The sequence below is a fragment of the Protomyctophum bolini genome (assembly GCF_963924005.1).
Source record: "Protomyctophum bolini genome assembly, chromosome: 7".
Classification (NCBI taxonomy): Eukaryota; Metazoa; Chordata; class Actinopteri; order Myctophiformes; family Myctophidae; genus Protomyctophum; species Protomyctophum bolini.
Window position 1 is genome coordinate 7,760,272 of NC_137868.1, and position 20,820 is coordinate 7,781,091.

Genomic DNA, 20,820 nt, shown 5'->3' on the forward strand with positions numbered 1-20,820 from the left:
CAAACAATTTTATACATTTTGAAAACACGTTACTTTCACATTTTTAAGTACATTATACTGATACCAATAAATTTACTCCAGTACATTTTTAATTCCGGTATTTTACTTGTATAACAGAGATATTTCTATGATACATTGCAGTACTTTTACGTGCGAGTACTTTTTCCCACCATGCACTGCACCCTGGGCTCCATCCCGAACACAATCAGGCCTCCGCCGTGCGCCCACTGCACGTTACCATGGCAACGCACAGGCACTGTGTGCTCGGGACAAAGGCTGGCAGGTCCTGTGCGTGTGTGCGCGTGTGTGTGTGTGTGTGTGTGTGTGTGTGTGTGTGCTTGTATTACCATATTTGTGAGGGGTCGCACCAAGTATCGTCGATTTTGAGAAAAAGAATACATTGTAAGGACAATTTTTATATTTAAAAAACTAGATTTTCTTGTTTTTGTTTTGTTTAATATAGGCTTGGAATTATGCAAAAATTATTCCCCGCTTTGTTTAGGATTATACATTTGGAGGGTAATAGCTTTATACACTATACAGTTATGCCTTGTTTTTATAGCCTATACTTATAGTTGCGCTTGTCGTGCACCAGAAACAAAAAGCTAATCTACAAGCTTGCAACACATTGCACTACGATGTGTTGTGGGTTGTGTAGATTGCTAGGTCTTGACAAGGCATTCAGAAAATCGCTGTCCTAAAACAGCGATGTCCTCGCAAGTATAGTAGCGTGTGTGCGTGCGTGTGCGTGCGTGCGTGCGTGCAAAATGTGAGCGTGAGTGAGTGGCGTGTGGCAAAGCAGGCTAGGGCCTCCTGGGGCCCTCATTCGCTCGTCTCTCTCTCACAGAGACCACAGGAGCCCTGAGAGAGAGAGAGAGAGAGAATGGAGGAGGGGAAGCAGAAATGATCGAGGGAGGGAGGATGGAGAAAGGCAGGGCGGTGCATGAAAGAGAAGCTAAAGATGTTCAGTAGTGACATTGCAGTAAGACACACATAACATACAGGATGTAGCCGTGGTTCCCAAACCTTTTAGCTAAAGACCCCCCAAAAAAAAGAGATTATAGACTTCAACCCAAATGAATGAAAATAGCAGAAGGTCAGCAACGCTTGTGAGCTTGTATTCCCATTACTCCTCCAACCTTTTTTTTTTTTAAACATTTTATTCATGGGAATTTTTGGTGCCTTTTGACTCAAATGTTTTTAGCTTTCAGGAAGAAACGCAAAATACACGTATATATTTTTATATTATAACCACGTGGTTTGCTGGGGACCCCCCCCTTGGAACCGCCTCGAGGACCCCTGGGGGTCCCCGGACCCCACTTTGAGGACCACTAGTGAAGGAAAAGAAATGAAAGTATACCCTCTCAAAATGGTACAATGACATGAAATTTGGTTTTGACAGAAGTCTATTATGAAAAGAGAGATTTTCCAAAGAGGGATTTTATTGACTATTAAACTCCCTGGCCTACGCTTTTGACAAAGCGTGAGAGACTTGCCATTCTTGTCAGGTGCTGCTATCCATCCTATAACAGCATGGAGGAAGTAGGGGTAGATTTGGAAAAACAACAAACTAAAATCGATCCTTCTCTCTGTCTCCTCAACAGGTGTTGATCACACTAACAAGGACCTGACGAGAAACTTTGTGAGTATACCAAAATAACCCACTGGTCTCCACTGGTGTTGTTGTGTTTTCATTGTAAAAAACATCGCTGCAACTTCTAACCTGTTGTCACCAGGCAGAGGAAATGCGTGGGATCCGGTTTAGAAAAGTGGGAAAAAATGAATCTTGTGGTGGGTTCTGGTTGGCGTCGCGTTGTTATTGTTCCCCCACATAACGCAAATCAATTAGTTTAGTCTCACTTACTCGCTAGTCACGCCAGGAGTTAAAATCGAACATGGATTACCAAACGATTATTATACCGAAAGAATGGAATCGATTGGGCTAAATTGTATTGATCCTGGGCTAAATGGTATTGATCCTGGGCTAAATGGTATTGATCCTGGGCTAAATGGTATTGATCCTGGGCTAAATGGTATTGATCCTGGGCTAAATGGTATTGATCCTGGGCTAAATGGTATTGATCCTGGGCTAAATGGTATTGATCCTCATGGGCTAAATGATATTGATCCTGGGCTAAATGGTATTGATCCTGGGCTAAATGGTATTGATCCTGGGCTAAATGGTATTGATCCTGGGCTAAATGGTATTGATCCTGGGCTAAATGGTATTGATCCCGGGCTAAATGGTATTGATCCTGGGCTAAACGGTATTGATCCTGGGCTAAATGATATTGATCCTAGGCTAAATTGATTGAAGTAATGGCTGTTTGTGCTGATACTCACCTCAGGTTTTATGAAGTGGTATGGACAGCTAAGATCAAATCACATCAGCCTGGGATGGTATCGAATGAAGGCTCATTCATAGTCTGGATTTTCGTTGGTGAGGTGACCACAGCTCCGGTGGTGAGGTGACCACCGGAGCTGAAATAACGTTGAGCGGTTTGCTCTTCACCGCGGCTCAGTGACGTCATGTTGTGGTCCGGTGCAGGTCACCTCACCACCGAAAGTCCAGACTATGTATGAGCCTTTAGTTGGACAGATTTGATGCGTCCTTCATATCGGCCCAGTTGAGTCCCAGTGAGACGGTTCTCTCTATTTTAAGGGAGCCCCTGGCCAACCTGGCAACACCAAGCATGGATTACGACATGCAACACAGCTTGTAGTAACTGCTTATAGCTTAGCCTGACAGTACACTGACACACATCACCTGAAGTCCTTTGAAAATCTACCACAAACTGACCCTGACATGAATTACCGTGAAACGCTGAATACAAAAAAAAAACACATTCAAGCACATGAAAACCCTGCAAACAACTTTGTTTATGCAATTCCATCAATCTACAGTAGCAATCTGGCTTGTAGATAAGCACACTTACAGTGTAGCACACTATAAGCATTTATAATCGGTTCAGGGGTTGCTTGGCTTTACTGTCTCATTGAAGAGCGGTGTTGCCAGGTCTGCTTATTATAAGGAGGGGGGGGTGTTTCTAAAGTGTAGTTCATGCTTCTTTTGGCTTAGTTCAATTTAACCATGTTAACCTATTTGAAAATAGCCAATCTACAAAAAAATCTTGAATAAATAAATAAATCTGGAATGTTTTTGAAACATTAATGCAAATCTTGTGTGGGGGTCACTGGCACAAAATATGTTTAGGAGTCTGTGGCACCGACGTAGGGTCCATTGGGCCACGCGGACCGTGGCCCAGTCAGTTTAGAGCTGGCCCAGTCTAACTTTGAAGAGAGGGGGCAAATAAAGAAGAAAAACAGGAAAAGATAGCCTAATTTGGCAGCCCTTGTGCATGCAAATTTTTGTTTAGTACAGCCAACCACAGCATGCAAGCCGCCTTTGTTTTAAAATGATCCCCCAAACCGTTCACACTTCACACCTAACGGCCGGGGATGCCCCTCAATCATTTGATCCACGCTACGCGCCTGGTCTGTGGCCAACACGCATAAACATAAATACATTAACGTGGCGGTCTTTGACATGGAAATGTTTGAGAACCACTGCTCTGAGTCTAAAACAACATGAGACAATGAACCCACTGACTTGCCCATTAGTCGCTTCCTATTTTGGGGCTTTGTTTTCATAGACCCGGTTGCCTGTTTCCCTCGCAAAATGTGGCAACGCTGCTGAAGAGCCTGTTGGCCGCGTGGCGCTCTGGCGGTGGAGTGGCAGAGTGCTGATTGTCATTTATAATCCAACAGGCAGATCGAAGCAAGCGGGCCAACATGTCATTTGTCAGAGCAGATTGCGTGGCAGTGATAAAGCCCGTCTGAATGGAAAAGAGAGGGAGAGACGAGGGCAACGGGGAGAGAGATGTGTTCCCTTCATTTTTATTATGGTGCTGTAATTGCGGTCGCGTGCTCCACAAGACGTATAGCAACCCCTCCTACACTCTGGCAAAGATTACTCACGGGAAACTTGCGGGGAGTTTTTGTTAGGCGGACACGCGTGCCCGTGCAAGTGCACTCGTACACTTGCACTCGTACTGTATACTCAAATGCCTCAATTATCTACTATACGCGTAAGTTATGTGCTTATGTACGGATGCCGTCGTACACAAACACACACGCGTGCACGTGTGCACACAGTGCTCAGTGACGTAGAAGTGATTGTCCTCTCAGGCAGGAAGAGATCACAAGGACGGTCAGATTGCCGTGTTATACAGTGGAGAATTGTTCAGTAAAGCATTCGGTACTGATTCATCATGTTCACGTTCATGTCCTGCATTGTGTACTCATCACACTGTGCTCTGTCTGTCTGTCTGTCTGTCTGTCTGTCTGTCTGTCTGTCTGTCTGTCTGTCTGTCTGTCTGTCTGTCTGTCTGTCTGTCTGTCTGTCTGTCTGTCTGTCTGTCTGTCTGTCTGTCTGTCCGCCCGTCCCATCTGCCAGGAGGCCTGTGCCAGTTTGGACCTCCGCGGTTCACACGGCCTGTCTCACGATCCCATGCCTCTCAGGGACGAGGAGAACGGGTAATGAAGGCCTGCTGCCATCCTCTTCTGTTTCCTATAAACCCTCCAGTCTAGACTATATTACACTGGACCTGGAGTGGGTTCTGTACTTTTTTATTTCCCCTGTCGACACCTTAATGTCCTTTGCCAAACTAGCAGGATCTACAAGGTCACAACATGCCGCCACGCAATGCACTGTGCGCTTGTAGATCTGCTATGTTTGGCTATAATGTTACCCCCAGAATATGGATGCTGGGTGTCAAGTGGTTATTTACATTTAGTCGTATGAGACACGTTTCAAAGAGCCACTCAATAAGCCTGGTAAATAAGGGCCTCTGGTTTCTTTATTAACCTCCAGACTTCAACCATATCTGTGTTATTTGTTTAGTACAATGTACTGCTTTTTACCTAAATATCCACGTTTGTTGAGAGAGAGTAACAATAGTTGTGGCACTACTGGTAGTATGTTATTGTGACTAACACTGAGCACTGTAACGGTCGTTCACCATTGTATTTATTAGTTTTTGTTGGTGTGTGAACGCTGCCATCCACTTGACTCATGATGGTCCTCTGTTGCAGCCATGGGACCCGGTGTGCAGGGGAGGTTGCTATGGAGGCCAACAACTCCTACTGTGGAGTGGGCATCGCTTTCAATGCCAAGATCGGAGGTGAGTGCCACTGGAGTAAATGTAAAAGACAGAGCGTTTGTTCTCTCCGCCGCACAAAGAGCTGAAATGCTTTACGGACTAACTGGAAAAGGAGAAGAATTGAGAAGCGGCAGACAGCTGAGGCATGGACATCCCTTCGGCCAGACTGCCTGCTGTGTTTAACCCATTCTGACCTGAGATCAGATTCATACGAGGTTTCCACTGGACACACACTGGTCTGATTAACCCATTCTGACCTGAGATCAGATTCTAAAAAAATGTCAGTCGTTCTTCGATTTTTCAAAAATAGCAGACCTACAAGCTCGTAGCGCGCCACTCGGTGGCGCGCTATGAGCTTGTAGATCTGCTATTTTTCAATAGCTAAAGCATAACATGATGCCAACACTAAAATGTGTTCCCGTTCAGAATGGGTTAAGAACTCCTCGGTTTTTAGCTTAAGAAGAACACTCTCTTATGTTGTTTAAAATGCACAACACTACAGAACTCTACAGTGGCTCCTGTAGCGGCTAGTGTAGAGGTGAATGCTACGGAGCTCTACAGTGGCTAGTGTTGCTGTTTGTATTTTTGGATACTAGGCGCTTTTCACTAGTATTGATATGTTTGAGGGGCGCTAGCCCCTCCTATATTCAGCTATATAGTGTAGATTATTGTGCTAACACAAATATGAAATGCCATTGACAATGAATGGAGAATTTATGTTGTATGTAGACGAGAAAATCGTCAATTTTTACGCTATTGTTACACAATGTTTGTGTTTACACAAACATTGTCCATTCATTGTCATTGGCATTTAATGTTTTTTTGATAGGACAAAGGTTGTGTTTACACTCACACCAAAAGCTGGACATAGGAGGGGATATCGCCCCTCAAAAAGATGAAAAAAGTGCACCACGGGAAGTGAGTGATAGGGAAGTGTACAACATACTGTAATATGTTATGTTGGGGAAATACTGTACAGTATACTGTAGTGTACAGTATACCATGCCAGAGGCTAGGCCGCGGCAAGGAAAATGTCAGTGCTCAGAAACAGTTGTAAACGTAAAGTATTAATAAGCCTTCCATTCAAACGGTACCAAGACAACTCACCCCGTTTCTGTTTACCTCCCAGAATTTTCCCCAGTGAGGGGTGGGAGAGGCTGGACAGCAGACGGCTGGACTTTGAATTTCTATAACTTTCATGACAGCAGACAGCCTGTACAAATATAATTTATGAAAAGCTACTACAGTGAAGTCTGTTCACAGAAGTTGTTGTAGGCTATGTGGGGATTATCTGACGAGGTACCATTTGAGTGGGCAAAACCTTACTAAATAATACTAAATTGTTTATTGGGTCAATATAAGTAAAATAATATAGCCTTTCCACAGGAGTATCTTTTTATATTTTTCCAAAAAGAATACAAACAGCCAATAGCATAATTACAAAGTTATCCCCCTCACTGGTGAAAATTCCGGGAGGAAAAACAGGCAAGCACCGGGGTGAGTTGTCCAGTATTCATTCAAACGACTGAATAGTGTATGATACTCAAAGTCAAACGAGCGAATAGTGAACGTACTGTATAGCTTTTGCACACAATGTATTGTTGTATCTGCTATTTTCACTGTGTCATGATACAACAGGCTGCGTTCACACGGGCAGATGCAAAGCTACAGTCTACCGTTCATTGTCAATGGAAGCCAGCAACAGGAAGATGCAATTAAAGATGCATCCGACGTTTTTGGCTGCTGCAAACAGTTCCTACATACACTGTGTAGCTTTGCATCTTTGTATCTGCCGGTGTGAACGCAGCATACTGTAAGTGTCGCAGATCAAATACAAATCAAGATTGATTGATTGAAATATTCATTAACAGTTTGCAGAATTACAGTACATTTCAAGCACAAACTCAATACAAAGACTGTTAACTGTGAGTGGACGACCCGATTAAGCATTACACTTGTTTACAAGAGGGTCCACCATGTTCAATTCATCAAAATACAAGATACAGTAACTATAAGCCGCCTACTGTATATTTCTCTCCTAAATAGTTTTCAGAAACATATTTTATTGGATTGAATAAGACTGCAGTGTAGCCACTGAAAAAAACGCTACCACATAAACGCTGTTTCAGTTGCACTTCATTAGCTCCCTGTCAATTTTTATAATACTTTTATGTATTTTTAATCTGGCTGGCCCTGAACTCTTTCACCCTCCAGAGCACCGGGGTCTGCTGACAAGCTGCTCCTGGTTGTTACCCAAAACCACTCTAATAAGCAGGGGTAACCATGCCTCTGCTGCCCCAGGCTCCCCCAACACACACACACACACACACACACACACACACACACACACACACACACACACACACACACACAGCTAGGACTGATAAATTAATATTCCACTCTTGTAAACTATGTAGCAAGCCAAATATATATTTTATTGGATCCGAGCAGCTCACGCTGCATGTCCCTCTTCTGCTGGCATCCTGTTTTTAAATAAAAATAAATGTTCAACTGGATAAAATATATACTAATTGGAGTCGGGACCCGCTGGCTGCAGAGTGTTGTGTTCGACTCTACTGTATGTGTGAGCGGAAGTGAGCGGAAACTAAACGCCATGGAATCACTGTCCATTCACGCACGTTTCTTTACTTTATTTGTGGTGTCAGCATCATGTTATGCTTTAGCTATTGAAAAATAGCAGATCTACAAGCTCATAGCGCGCCACCGAGTGGCGCGCTACGAGCTTGTAGGTCTGCTATTTTTGAAAAATCGAAGAACGACTGAATTTTTTTTGAATCTGATCTCAGGTCAGAATGGGTTCATCAGACCAGTGTGTGTCCAGTGGAAACCTCGTATGAATCTGATCTCAGGTCAGAATGGGTTAATGGACGTAAATACACCGGATATAGCACAGTTGCTCATTTTCATCTGCAGTCCTCACAGGAAACACAAAACAGACAGTCAAACAGTGGAATACATTTACATGACATTACATAGGGAACACGGCATAAACAAGAAATACACCTAAAATAATAATAAATGGTTGTTTCTTTGTTATTTCCCAGGGCTTTGAGCAACTGGTGGGTTAACTTTTTCGCTGCTATCTACGTTTATAAACGTAAGCTAGGCTATCGGTACCTAAAGGTGCTAACTACGCGTATGTTCGTAGACAACCGTATACTCCATATATGAGCATTGCTCCGGTTAGGAACAAGGAGCGTAGAGTTAGAGCTAACAGGTGGCATTCCTTAGGTGTGCTTATGCTGCCACCTAGTGGCAGCACTAAAGTTAAAGTACCGGTTTTCCGGTACACACACACACACTATTAGAAGTGCTCAGTACAAGGTTTTTAAATATTTCCTCGAGACTCACTTCTTTGCATTGGCTTTTAATTTAATCCTATATCTGAGTTTATACTATCTATTTCATTGTATGTGTGTTTAAGTACGCTATGTGCGTACGGGGTGCACATGCATATCGACACAGTCGTGCTGTTTGTCCAAAACCATTCCATTGAAATTATACAGTGAAAACAGCAACTTCACAGTAGATTTTGTATATGTCTGCTATATTTTCACCATACTTTTGTATATTGAAGAAGGACATTAATTTATGAAAAAAAAATAGCGACGATATGCTGTAGTTTTCTTTACCCTTGTCCGGCACTTTGGTCAATTACGGTTGTTTGAAATGTGCTTTATAGATAACGTTTGATTAGACAGCAGTATAGTCTGTGTTGGTTGGTGGTGGCAGGGGTTTTTATTTTCACTAGAAGTTATAGAAAGCCTGTTTTCTTTGTGTGAATCTATAGCTGTGGCCCCTGTTGTTGCAACCTCAACCTCTGTGTTCCAATTAGGTTGTGTGTGTGTGTGTGTGTGTGTGTGTGTGTGTGTGTGTGTGTGGGGCGCCACCCGCAGCTGTACATAGCCTCTGGCTAATGATAGATTGGAGTTTACATGTGCTCTGCCTCTCGGTGGTGAAGCTGTGTGAACATGTATGGGATCGGACCGGTTACAGCCAGTTCAAGATGCTGTGTAGGTTTAAGGTGGTCGTCATAGAAATGCAGAGATGAGAGGGGAAGACAACATACAGATTTGTGCTCTCGTTCTCTGTCTCTCTCTCTCTCTCTCTCTCTCTCTCTCTGAGAGTGCCTATGTGTGTGCGACTGTGCGTGTGTGTGTGTGTGTGTGTGTGTGTGTGTGTGTGCGTGCGCCTGTATTCATACATTATCTGCTCATAGATATGACAGGCCACACACTGACTGGCTGTTAACCCTCGCCAGCCCTATTTAACAGTTCATTCTTTTTAGTGGGAGCTCCAGTAATGGATGTTTTAGTGTTGGCTGTTACAGAGGCCAGGGATGAATGAGCCACGCACGGCGCACGCACACGCACGCACGCACAAACGCACGCACACGCACACACACGCACACACACACACACACACACACACACACACACACACACACACACACAGCATAGGCCCCGTGCCTGTTGTGAAATCGACCATCTTTATTGGCCAGACTAAGATATGCTATTAAACGCTAATTAATGGGGGAGTGCATGATTTGTTTGAATAACGAAACTCTCAGTCAGTATACAGATCCAGTTGTGGAAGAAGTACTCATGGTTTATTCTTTTATATATATTTAAGCAAAAGTAGCAATATAGTATAGAATGTGTAGACATTACAAGTAAAAGCCTTAATTGAATTCAAGCTTTACTTGAAGTTTTACTTTGTTACCAAACATATTGGCAACAAAATATACTTAAAGATAGAATTTCACTTTCAAAATATAATAAACATTCACACAAAAAAACACATTCCAAAAAGTAATGGAATAATCACAGCCCCCCTCACGCATTACAATGTCCTTCTAATGCAGGCGTTCTTTGACCAAGTCTCGCATGGATATGAAAGGGAAAAGGTAACCTTGAAAATCTAAAAATGCGTTGCAATGTGACTCATTGAATATCTGCTATATTTTAGAACAGCTGAAATATGAAAATAGAGCTTAAGTGGTTATTTCATAATTTTGTAATAATAATCAACTAAAACTGTAATGTTTTTGTAGCAGAGTAAAGAGTACAAATATAGTACTACAATATAGTAAGTGTCAAGTATCCACAAGTACCTCAAAATTGCAGAGTACTAGAGTAAATGTACTTAATATAGATACTTTTTTACCATGTCTTTGATCAGTACAGCTTAAAGCGTACTCCTCAAACCCAGTGGCGCTATACGGCTGTGTCCATGTGTACGATGGACGTATTTAAAAAAAAACAATCCATGTCATGACCCCTGACCTTTGAGCCCCCATGTGTGACCTGTAGTCTTTGACCTTGCTTTATTTATCAGAGGTTGATGAGAGGAGAGGAGGGGGGAGGGAGGTGTCCACTCCCTTGGAATCCACATTTTACCAGGTTTAATCCCTGGCTCTTCATGGCTGTATGTCAAAATGTCCTTGAGCAATACACTGACTGAACCCATCACTTCTCTTCTCCCGAGCGAGCAGGTCGGTGCCTTGCAGGGTTTTTCCTCTGCTGTCAGTGTGCGAACGGGTTGAATATGATATAAAGTACATTGTGATGCTCTTTGAAGACTAGAAAGGCCTTATATAAATGGCTGTCTAAAGAATTTGCACTATTTTCCACTGCTTTCCCCCATTTACCATTGTTTTAGCTACCTCTATTTTAAAATGTCTCATATAGTCATAGACGACGCACGGTGTCTTCAAAGAGGGAACTCGAGTAAAGGGCAAGATGAAGGATACATTCTCAGATGTGTTTTACTTGGCTCGCTCTGTAAGAATAGATAACGGATGATTGACCATAAATTTTAGTTCTGGGGTTGAACTTTGGAAGTATACTGTCTGTATAATATTTGGAGAGGCACAGTTGTTGTGGATTTGCACTGCATTCATTTACATACCGCTAGGCAGCCTGCAGTACGTGTCTTCTGTACGAGGAATTTCCTTTCTCCACTCATACAGTAAATAATTAAGATAATCCACATTGGGAAATCATGATGAAGCATGACCGACCAGCTTGAATAGAAGGATCTCAAATCCGCAGATGTTAATGCTGCCTGAAACTGCAGCTACTCATAAGCTAAGCTATAAGAAGAAATCTCACATTTTGCTGGGTCCCTCAGAAGACATGCTTCAGCATTGTAAAGCAAGAAGTCATTAGCATTCAGAATGAAATGCTGTCTTCATTTGGCCACTTTTAAAGGCAGAATCAGAGTATCCCTTCTCAGTTCTGTCAGAACAATAACCTCACCTTTGTCAAATTGTTTCTTTTTTTAGCTGGTAAATTATTGGAGGGTACATTAAACACTCAACACAATTGTAGCTTCCAATTTGTTTTAATTTCTGTGTGTGTTTCAAAACTTTAGTAAAGTAACATTGTTAGGTAGGTTTATTCTTTTTAGTTTCTTACATTAAGCACTATTGATTTCAGTATTTTCCAAGGAGATGGCTTATTTAGTTACAATACAAAATGGGCCTACCAAAAGTGGTTAAACAGAGAGTCCTAACTGTATAGCTATCGCTAGCCCTCAACAAGTTAACTATACCACCGTGTGGCCACAGATACCCCCAGCCGGAATTGGGCAGATTACAACTTCCGTTGTCCCGGCTCGCAGACCTCCATTGAAAGAAACGGCTTAGCATTAGCATTAGCACACAATGTTTATCTTTCCAGAAATGTTAATCACGATGACGTGGAAAAAAATCACAAAATCACAGATCTGTAACCTCGGATGGATGATCAACACAACAGACAGCGACGTATAGTTTACGGGAAAACAGCGACAGAAGATCGATTATAATCGGGCTCTAAGAATGCGCACGCATGTTTATCGTGCGGTCGGGGGGTGAGCAAGGCGTTGCCTATGGCAACCGTCTCAGGGCTGAAAGTTGTCCATACTTAACCCATTCTGACCTGAGATCAGATTCATACGAGGTTTCCACTGGACACACACTGGTCTGATTAAAACCATTCTGACCTGAGATCAGATTCTAAAAATGTCAGTCGTTCTTCGATTTTTCAAAAATAGCAGACCTACAAGCTCGTAGCGCGCCACTCGGTGGCGCGCTACGAGCTTGTAGATCTGCTATTTTTCAATAGCTAAAGCACGACATGATGCTAACACCAGAACGGGTTCCCGTTCAGAATGGGTTAAGCATATAAAGCAAGTTAATCACAAGGTTCCAGCCTTGGAAGGCTGTCTCAATCACAGAATACAGTACATATACATGCAAGGAAGCACTGTGAGTGTGTGTACTTATCCTTCCACAGTGTGTGAACTGGGTTGACCAATAATGACCTCTTATGTGCTGCAGGTATCCGGCTGCTGGACGGGGACGGCCCACTGGTGACGGACGCCATGGAGGCCACGGCTCTGACCTACAACAACCACCTCATCCACGTCTACGTCTGCTGCTGGGGCCCGCGGGACGACGGGGCCGAGCTGGGGGGCCCCGGACGCCTGGCGCAAAGAGCCCTCCGCAAAGGAGCTCAGAAGGTGAGCTTTGGGAGGTCTGTATTCCTCAAAGGAGCTCAGAAGGTGAGCTTTGGGAGGTCTGTATTCCTCAAAGGAGCTCAGAAGGTGAGCTCTGGGAGGTCTGTATTCCTCAAAGGAGCTCAGAAGGTGAGCTTTGGGAGGTCTGTATTCCTCAAAGGAGCTCAGAAGGTGAGCTTTGGGAGGTCTGTATTCCTCAAAGGAGCTCAGAAGGTGAGCTTTGGGAGGTCTGTATTCCTCAAAGGAGCTCAGAAGGTGAGCTTTGGGAGGTCTGTATTCCTCAAAGGAGCTCAGAAGGTGAGCTCTGGGAGGTCTGTATTCCTCAAAGGAGCTCAGAAGGTGAGCTCTGGGAGGTCTGTATTCCTCAAAGGAGCTCAGAAGGTGAGCTTTGGGAGGTCTGTATTCCTCAAAGGAGCTCAGAAGGTGAGCTTTGGGAGGTCTGTATTCCTCAAAGGAGCTCAGAAGGTGAGCTTTGGGAGGTCTGTATTCCTCAAAGGAGCTCAGAAGGTGAGCTTTGGGAGGTCTGTATTCCTCAAAGGAGCTCAGAAGGTGAGCTTTGGGAGGTCTGTATTCCTCAAAGGAGCTCAGAAGGTGAGCTCTGGGAGGTCTGTATTCCTCAAAGGAGCTCAGAAGGTGAGCTTTGGGAGGTCTGTATTCCTCAAAGGAGCTCAGAAGGTGAGCTTTGGGAGGTCTGTATTCCTCAAAGGAGCTCAGAAGGTGAGCTTTGGGAGGTCTGTATTCCTCAAAGGAGCTCAGAAGGTGAGCTTTGGGAGGTCTGTATTCCTCAAAGGAGCTCAGAAGGTGAGCTTTGGGAGGTCTGTATTCCTCAAAGGAGCTCAGAAGGTGAGCTTTGGGAGGTCTGTATTCCTCAAAGGAGCTCAGAAGGTGAGCTTTGGGAGGTCTGTATTCCTCAAAGGAGCTCAGAAGGTGAGCTTTGGGAGGTCTGTATTCCTCAAAGGAGCTCAGAAGGTGAGCTCTGGGAGGTCTGTATTCCTCAAAGGAGCTCAGAAGGTGAGCTTTGGGAGGTCTGTATTCCTCAAAGGAGCTCAGAAGGTGAGCTTTGGGAGGTCTGTATTCCTCAAAGGAGCTCAGAAGGTGAGCTTTGGGAGGTCTGTATTCCTCAAAGGAGCTCAGAAGGTGAGCTTTGGGAGGTCTGTATTCCTCAAAGGAGCTCAGAAGGTGAGCTTTGGGAGGTCTGTATTCCTCAAAGGAGCTCAGAAGGTGAGCTTTGGGAGGTCTGTATTCCTCAAAGGAGCTCAGAAGGTGAGCTTTGGGAGGTCTGTATTCCTCAAAGGAGCTCAGAAGGTGAGCTTTGGGAGGTCTGTATTCCTCAAAGGAGCTCAGAAGGTGAGCTTTGGGAGGTCTGTATTCCTCAAAGGAGCTCAGAAGGTGAGCTTTGGGAGGTCTGTATTCCTCAAAGGAGCTCAGAAGGTGAGCTTTGGGAGGTCTGTATTCCTCAAAGGAGCTCAGAAGGTGAGCTTTGGGAGGTCTGTATTCCTCAAAGGAGCTCAGAAGGTGAGCTCTGGGAGGTCTGTATTCCTCAAAGGAGCTCAGAAGGTGAGCTTTGGGAGGTCTGTATTCCTCAAAGGAGCTCAGAAGGTGAGCTTTGGGAGGTCTGTATTCCTCAAAGGAGCTCAGAAGGTGAGCTTTGGGAGGTCTGTATTCCTCAAAGGAGCTCAGAAGGTGAGCTTTGGGAGGTCTGTATTCCTCAAAGGAGCTCAGAAGGTGAGCTTTGGGAGGTCTGTATTCCTCAAAGGAGCTCAGAAGGTGAGCTTTGGGAGGTCTGTATTCCTCAAAGGAGCTCAGAAGGTGAGCTTTGGGAGGTCTGTATTCCTCAAAGGAGCTCAGAAGGTGAGCTTTGGGAGGTCTGTATTCCTCAAAGGAGCTCAGAAGGTGAGCTTTGGGAGGTCTGTATTCCTCAAAGGAGCTCAGAAGGTGAGCTTTGGGAGGTCTGTATTCCTCAAAGGAGCTCAGAAGGTGAGCTTTGGGAGGTCTGTATTCCTCAAAGGAGCTCAGAAGGTGAGCTTTGGGAGGTCTGTATTCCTCAAAGGAGCTCAGAAGGTGAGCTTTGGGAGGTCTGTGTTATGTCGGATGTGAAGGAGACACTAAAATGGCGAGTGCAGCAGAGATTTACGAGAGTATATTCGTGAGGTAGGGCCTACTACAGTACATAGGAAAACCTTAGTATTAGTATTAATTTATCCTTTTTTGAAATTCAGAGAGAAAGTACAAAAAAGTGGAACCAAATGGACCAGGTTCCATGTGTACACTCTCAGAGTTAAAAGGGCATGACGTCCTAGTCTGATTGTGTAAGTTGATTTGATTGCAGGTTTACATTATAGGTAAACATTTGATTCAGAATGCAAATAGTACCCCATGTACGCTGTAACACACTTGCAGCTAATACGATTCCTACTGGTTTAGATTTAGGTGCCATTTTAGATCTTAGCATTGGTGGCTATTCAAAAATAGCAGACATACAAGGTCACAGTGCGTCACTGACTTCGTGCCGCGCTGCGAACTTAATTGTACATGATCTGCTATTTTTGAAAAATCTTGACAGTGTGAGATCTACTCATTTAAGGCAGGTAGAATCGGCCATGGATACTGTGAGACGTGTCCCAACTGGGGGGTGTTGCGTAGTGCGTACTAGTCTGAAGGCTGACTGCAGTGCATAGGGAGCATCGTAGGAAGGCTGTGAAGGCCAGAACAGAGCCTTGATAAATGGGACAGGTCTACGGAGGATTTTCACTTGAGGTATGAGGCCACGTGATCGGTGCAACCCGATGCTCTATGAACTGGATGGTGTGTTTCAGTTCATTTGTCAGTATATATAATTAAAAATGTTATAGCCCGGTTTAACCACTCCCCCTTGAACTCACATTGCATTGAATGAAATGTATTGTGGGAGTGGTTAACCAGGCTATATCAATGTGCAAATAAATACAAAAATTTAATATATAATATAACCTTTTTTTCGGCATATATCGGCAGACAGACGGCCGATGCGGAGGATGGATGGAGAAGACGGAGGCCAACGAGGACGTTTACGGATGTGGTGAGAGAGAGAGAGAGAGAGAGAGATAGAGAGGACATGCTGGAAGTGACCGAGAGAGAGAGAGAGGGAGATGCAGAAAACAGATGGAAACAGATGATCCGCTGCGACGACCCCTGATGGGAATGCAGCCTTCAAATAGTAGGGCTGCATTTGAAGACTTCATTTGAAGCGCAGCATATGAAATGGGACAGGTGGCGGCCGCACATGCTGTCATGTAGTCGGCATCAAATGCAAGCCTTCAAAGTACAGTAGCCTACATGAACGCTACATGCCCCTCCGAATTGGGAAACGGCTTATGCTTGCACATTGGCGGCGCCTATGGCGCTCTGGGCACACCTACATCCAACCCCCATTATTATCCCATTCTGACCTGAGATCAGATTCATACGAGGTTTCCACTGGACACACACTGGTCTGATTAACCCCATTCTGACCTGAGATCAGATTCTAAAAATGTCAGTCGTTCCTTAGATTTTTCTAAAATAGCAGACCTACAAGCTCGTAGCGCGCCACTCGGTGGCGCGCTATGAGCTTGTAGATCTGCTATTTTTCAATAGCTAAAGCATAACATGATGCTATAACACCAAAATGGGTTCCCGGTCAGAATGGGTTATTACACCTTTTATCAGCTGCAGCTGTGTTGCTCGCTGACGCTGGCCTGCAGTGTTTTTTTTTCCTCCTTTCTGTCGTTATTAACCTGACGAAAACATATCAACCGGCCTATAGCGTTGGTTGTTGTTGACGCATCACTGCGCCATGTATGTAACATCTCGACTTGCCTTCTTCCCTATTAAGAAGACAGTAGCAGTTAATTTATTTATATATTCATTTTAACTATCCACAGTCTCTGAAACAGTACTGTATATATATGTATATATACCTTTCACTTCTATACATTAATGAGACATTCAGCAGCTCCTCTGAAAACAGGTTAAATAGAACAAATAAAGTAATGCGTATGAAAGCATAATGTGAAAGCATCATGTAAGGTAAGGGCCTACATGATCCTTAGAAAATATTAGATTGATTGAATACTTTATCAGACAGAAATGTAAAAAGTGGTACAGTCAGACATTTAGGCAAAAAGGATAACACAAAAAAAGTCCTGGGGACTTGTGGTCCTACTGTATGTATTAAATGTCATCAACAAATATAAATAGCCATATAATATAAGGAGAAAAAGGCATTGGAAGACACCTTTCGAATGGAAATTATAGCTTATGACCTTCAGATACATGTTTTGTCGAGCAATTTTGAAAGAAACCAGTGATACACGTCCTTCAATGCTAGAGTTGTAGAATTATATATGCATCATAATGCAGGTGTGTAAACATGTTAATTAATTATAACTTCTATAATGTTTAACTCGCTTTTGTTTCATTGACAAATGCATATACATTATGACTTTAAACCTGTACTTTGTCTCTGTGTGTGTGTGTGTACTGTATGTGTGTGGGTGTGTGTGCGTGCGTGCGTGTGTACGACTGTGCGTGCGTGTGTGTACGACCGTACGTGCGTGCGTGTGCTTCTCTGTCCATCCACAGGGCCGGGCAGGGAAGGGCAGCGTGTTTGTGTGGGCGGCCGGTAATGGAGGTATGAACGGGGACCACTGCGGTGCAGATGGTTATGTCAACTCCATCTACAGCGTAGCCGTGGGCGCTGTCACTCACACGGGGAGGCCCGCCTTCTTCGGCGAGCCCTGCCCAGGGGTCATGGCTGTCACTCTGACGGGAGCCGACGTGGGAGGCTCGCACACACCGCTGGTGAGTGTGCGTGTGTGTGTGTGTGTGTGTGTGTGTGTGTGTGTGTGTGTGTGTGTGTGTGTGTGTGTGTGTGTGTGTGAGCGTGCGTGACCGTTTTTTACACTCTGCGTCAAATGAACTCTCTTTTGCAGTGTGTGTGCTTGTAACAGAGTGTGTAGCTTCTGTCTCACACATGCTAACCCTTCCGGCCATTTTCATCAATTAAAAATACCTTATTGTCAGTAAGTAAGGAAGGATACGGTTCAATAAGAATGAGCCGCTCTCTCTCTCTCTATCTATCTACTGTACGTGGCTTCACTTGACACTACGACCCGATCTGCTGATGACTGTGTGTGTGTGTGTGTGTGTGTGTGTGTGTGAGCCCTGCAGTCACCTATAGGTCAGTTGGCAGTGCTATAAATATCACACCTCACCGACAGCCCCCCCCTCCCCTCCTCACCGCTCACAGGAGCTAAAGAGCAGAGCTTCACAGGAGCACGCACACACACACACACACACACACACACACACACACACACACGTGCGTGCGCACACACGCACGCGCACACAAACGGGTGTTAATTGGAGGTGAAGTGTGGCAGAAGTGGCTTGGAAAGGGAGAGGAAGGAGCAGAGAGAGGTGTTGATGGCAGAGATGTCACAGAGACAAACGCTGAGATGAAACACAGAAACAGTCAGTGTGACATCATCATCATCACCCAGACAGACAGACAGAGAAATAGACCGTCTCTGTGTGTCTGATGCTTTTGGGCAGCTACAGTTCAGAGATACAGGAGAGAGCTCACAGCTCACTGAAAGTCATGCATGCAACTCCACAATTCTGTCTGTTCTTTCCCCAAACAGTGGGTCAGTCAGGACCCATTTGTGGTTCGCGGATAATTATTATTATATATATTTTTTTCTTTCTTCATATTATTTTGTTTTGAATTGTTATTGTTTCAGTAGTTTTCCCCCCAGAGATCATAGATTAAAAACTAAATCCAAAGAATTCCATAAAAACAAATTGAAGAAAAATTGAAAAACGAAGTGAAGATAGCAGATCTGTTGCTATTTTCAGTAGTTTTTAGTGCCGGGCAAACTTTTAATTTCTTGGGTCTTGTAGCTAAAAAGTTTGGGGACCACAGATGTTCCACAGCAGCAGAGCACGGTTAATAACAACCCAAATGCATTTTAATTTGCACACACATTGCCCTGGACCAGTTTACTATAGTATTACATACAGATGTACAAGAGTGGTTGAAATTATGTGCATTGTGCACACACGTGTAAATCACACAAACAGACACAACAATGTGCAACATGAATGCCACCTTCTCCTATCTTTTGAACAGGACAAACATGCTAGATTTGTAATGAGCATGTCTTGGGTGATTTGATCAGACATCCCTATAGTACGTCTTTTAATATTATACATCCAGGCATGTTGTTGTTGTTTAATATTATACATCCAGCCATGTTGTTGGACAAACATGACAGATCTTCAAAAAGTCATAAGAACCATGAACACATCTCCAGTTGATCACTGGACACTTTTGTGAGACATTCTCACGCACGCACGCACACACGCACGGTTTATATGTAATTGACTGTTAACTGTATAAATTGGAACTGGTAATGTGCCAGATAGTAAATTGTTAATGTTAATGTACTGCTTGGAAGCTCCCTGGCTCCATTCCCTGCGTATGGGCAACCAACCCTGGACAAACAGTATAGACATTAATAGCATCTCCTTCCTTCTAGAAGGGCGCAGTCTTTGGCCAGATTTCTAATTTAGCAATTCCTAGAGCAGTGGTTCCCAAAGTGGGGTCCGGGGACCCCCAAGGGTCCTTGAGGGAGTTCCATGGGGTCCCCAGCTAAATGATAGTTTGGAACCAAATGGACCCTTATGGGTCTGTAACTGATTCAGAGTTAAATTAACATTGGTTTTACAATATAAATTGGGGGTCCCAGAGATATAAATGCCATTAAATGGGGGTCCGTAGACTAATGCATGTCAAACTGGGGGTCCTTGAAATTGAATTAACTTGAATCACTGCTAGAGCCGTAAAAGTCTTCTCTCATGGGGGTCCCTGGCATATCTTTTCAAATGGGGGGACCGTGGGGCTAATTAGTGTCAATTTGGGGGTCCTTGACATGAAACAGTTTGGGACCCACTGCCCTAGAGCATGCAGATTACTGTATCTTTACATGACCATTACATGTCATTGTCTAATTCCAACTTAAAGGTATTGACCATGCAGTGACCTGTACCGTCTGGGTCCTGTCTAGGTGACCCTGACCAATCTGTACCGTATGGGTCCTTATAGGTGACCCTGACCAACCTGTACCGTATGGGTCCTTATAGGTGACCCTGACCAACCTGGGGGACGGCTGTATCACACACTTTGCTGGGACGTCGAGTGCTGCTCCCATAGCTGCTGGGATTCTGGCCCTCGTGTTGGAGGCTAAGTAAGTGTATTCTGTACTGTATGTCCATTCAGACTAATATGGTACAAACCCATCAGTCAATCAGTAAGCGTTATGTATGTGTGATGTTTTTCCCACCCTGCTTTCTTCCTTTCATATCTGTTTTTTTCGTAGCTCTCGGTCTCGTTTGTTAGAGATTTGTATTCATTTTTTTATATTGTTTTCCTTCTGTATGTTGGTTATACAGCCTATCCTCCTGTCCTCGCCTTTCTCCCTTGCTCTTTGCGTGCGTGTGTGAATGTGCTCGTGCGCTGTCTGTGTGGCCTGGAGCGCGGTGTTTTGTGGCGGCATCAGTGCTGACACGCGCGCGGTCTCCTCTTGCCGTTATGGATGGCGCCAGAAGCCAGCTTTACCGCTACGGCTGTCAAGGCGCAGGCGGTGGAGACCCAGTCTCGCCCGCTTGGCTGTAAAATGGAGCGCGGGTCCCCTGGGCGAGGCGTCTCCCAGGACATTACTGTTAAAGGCTCTGCTGTGACCCACTGCCACACAGACTAACTATATATCACCTCACTACCTCACAGCCGCACGGAATTCTGCTCACGTCCCTAATGGATCTCCTCTCGCTCTCTCTCTCGCTCTATACCTCTCTCTCTCTCTCTCTCTCGCTCTATACCTCTCTCTCTCTCTCTCTCTCTTGCTCTCTACCTCTCTCTCTCTCTCTCTCTCGCTCTATACCTCTCCCTCTCTCTCTCTCTCTTGCTCTCTATCTCTCTCTCTCTCTGTCTCTCTGTTTTTCTTCAGCTCTTCTTCTGTCTTTTCCTGTTTGATTTATTCGCTCTCTTCTTCTATTTTTATTTATTTCTAGTTCTTTCTCTCTCTCTCTCTCTCTCTCTCTTTCTGTTTTCCCC

General features: G+C 44.4%; 1 protein-coding gene across 1 annotated transcript in view; it reads left to right on the top strand.

The window, feature by feature from the left end:
* Positions 1-20,820, top strand: part of LOC308317991 (PC3-like endoprotease variant B) — a gene marked incomplete at both ends in the record, with an annotated part of 228,145 nt that overhangs the window by 133,696 nt on the left and 73,629 nt on the right. The window contains 6 exons of the mRNA XM_080767339.1: positions 1,605-1,642; positions 4,457-4,536; positions 5,095-5,183; positions 12,508-12,689; positions 17,289-17,507; positions 19,851-19,954. Of these exons, the coding sequence (XP_080623465.1) occupies positions 1,605-1,642; positions 4,457-4,536; positions 5,095-5,183; positions 12,508-12,689; positions 17,289-17,507; positions 19,851-19,954 (712 nt within the window). The remainder of the gene's footprint in view (positions 1-1,604; positions 1,643-4,456; positions 4,537-5,094; positions 5,184-12,507; positions 12,690-17,288; positions 17,508-19,850; positions 19,955-20,820) is intronic.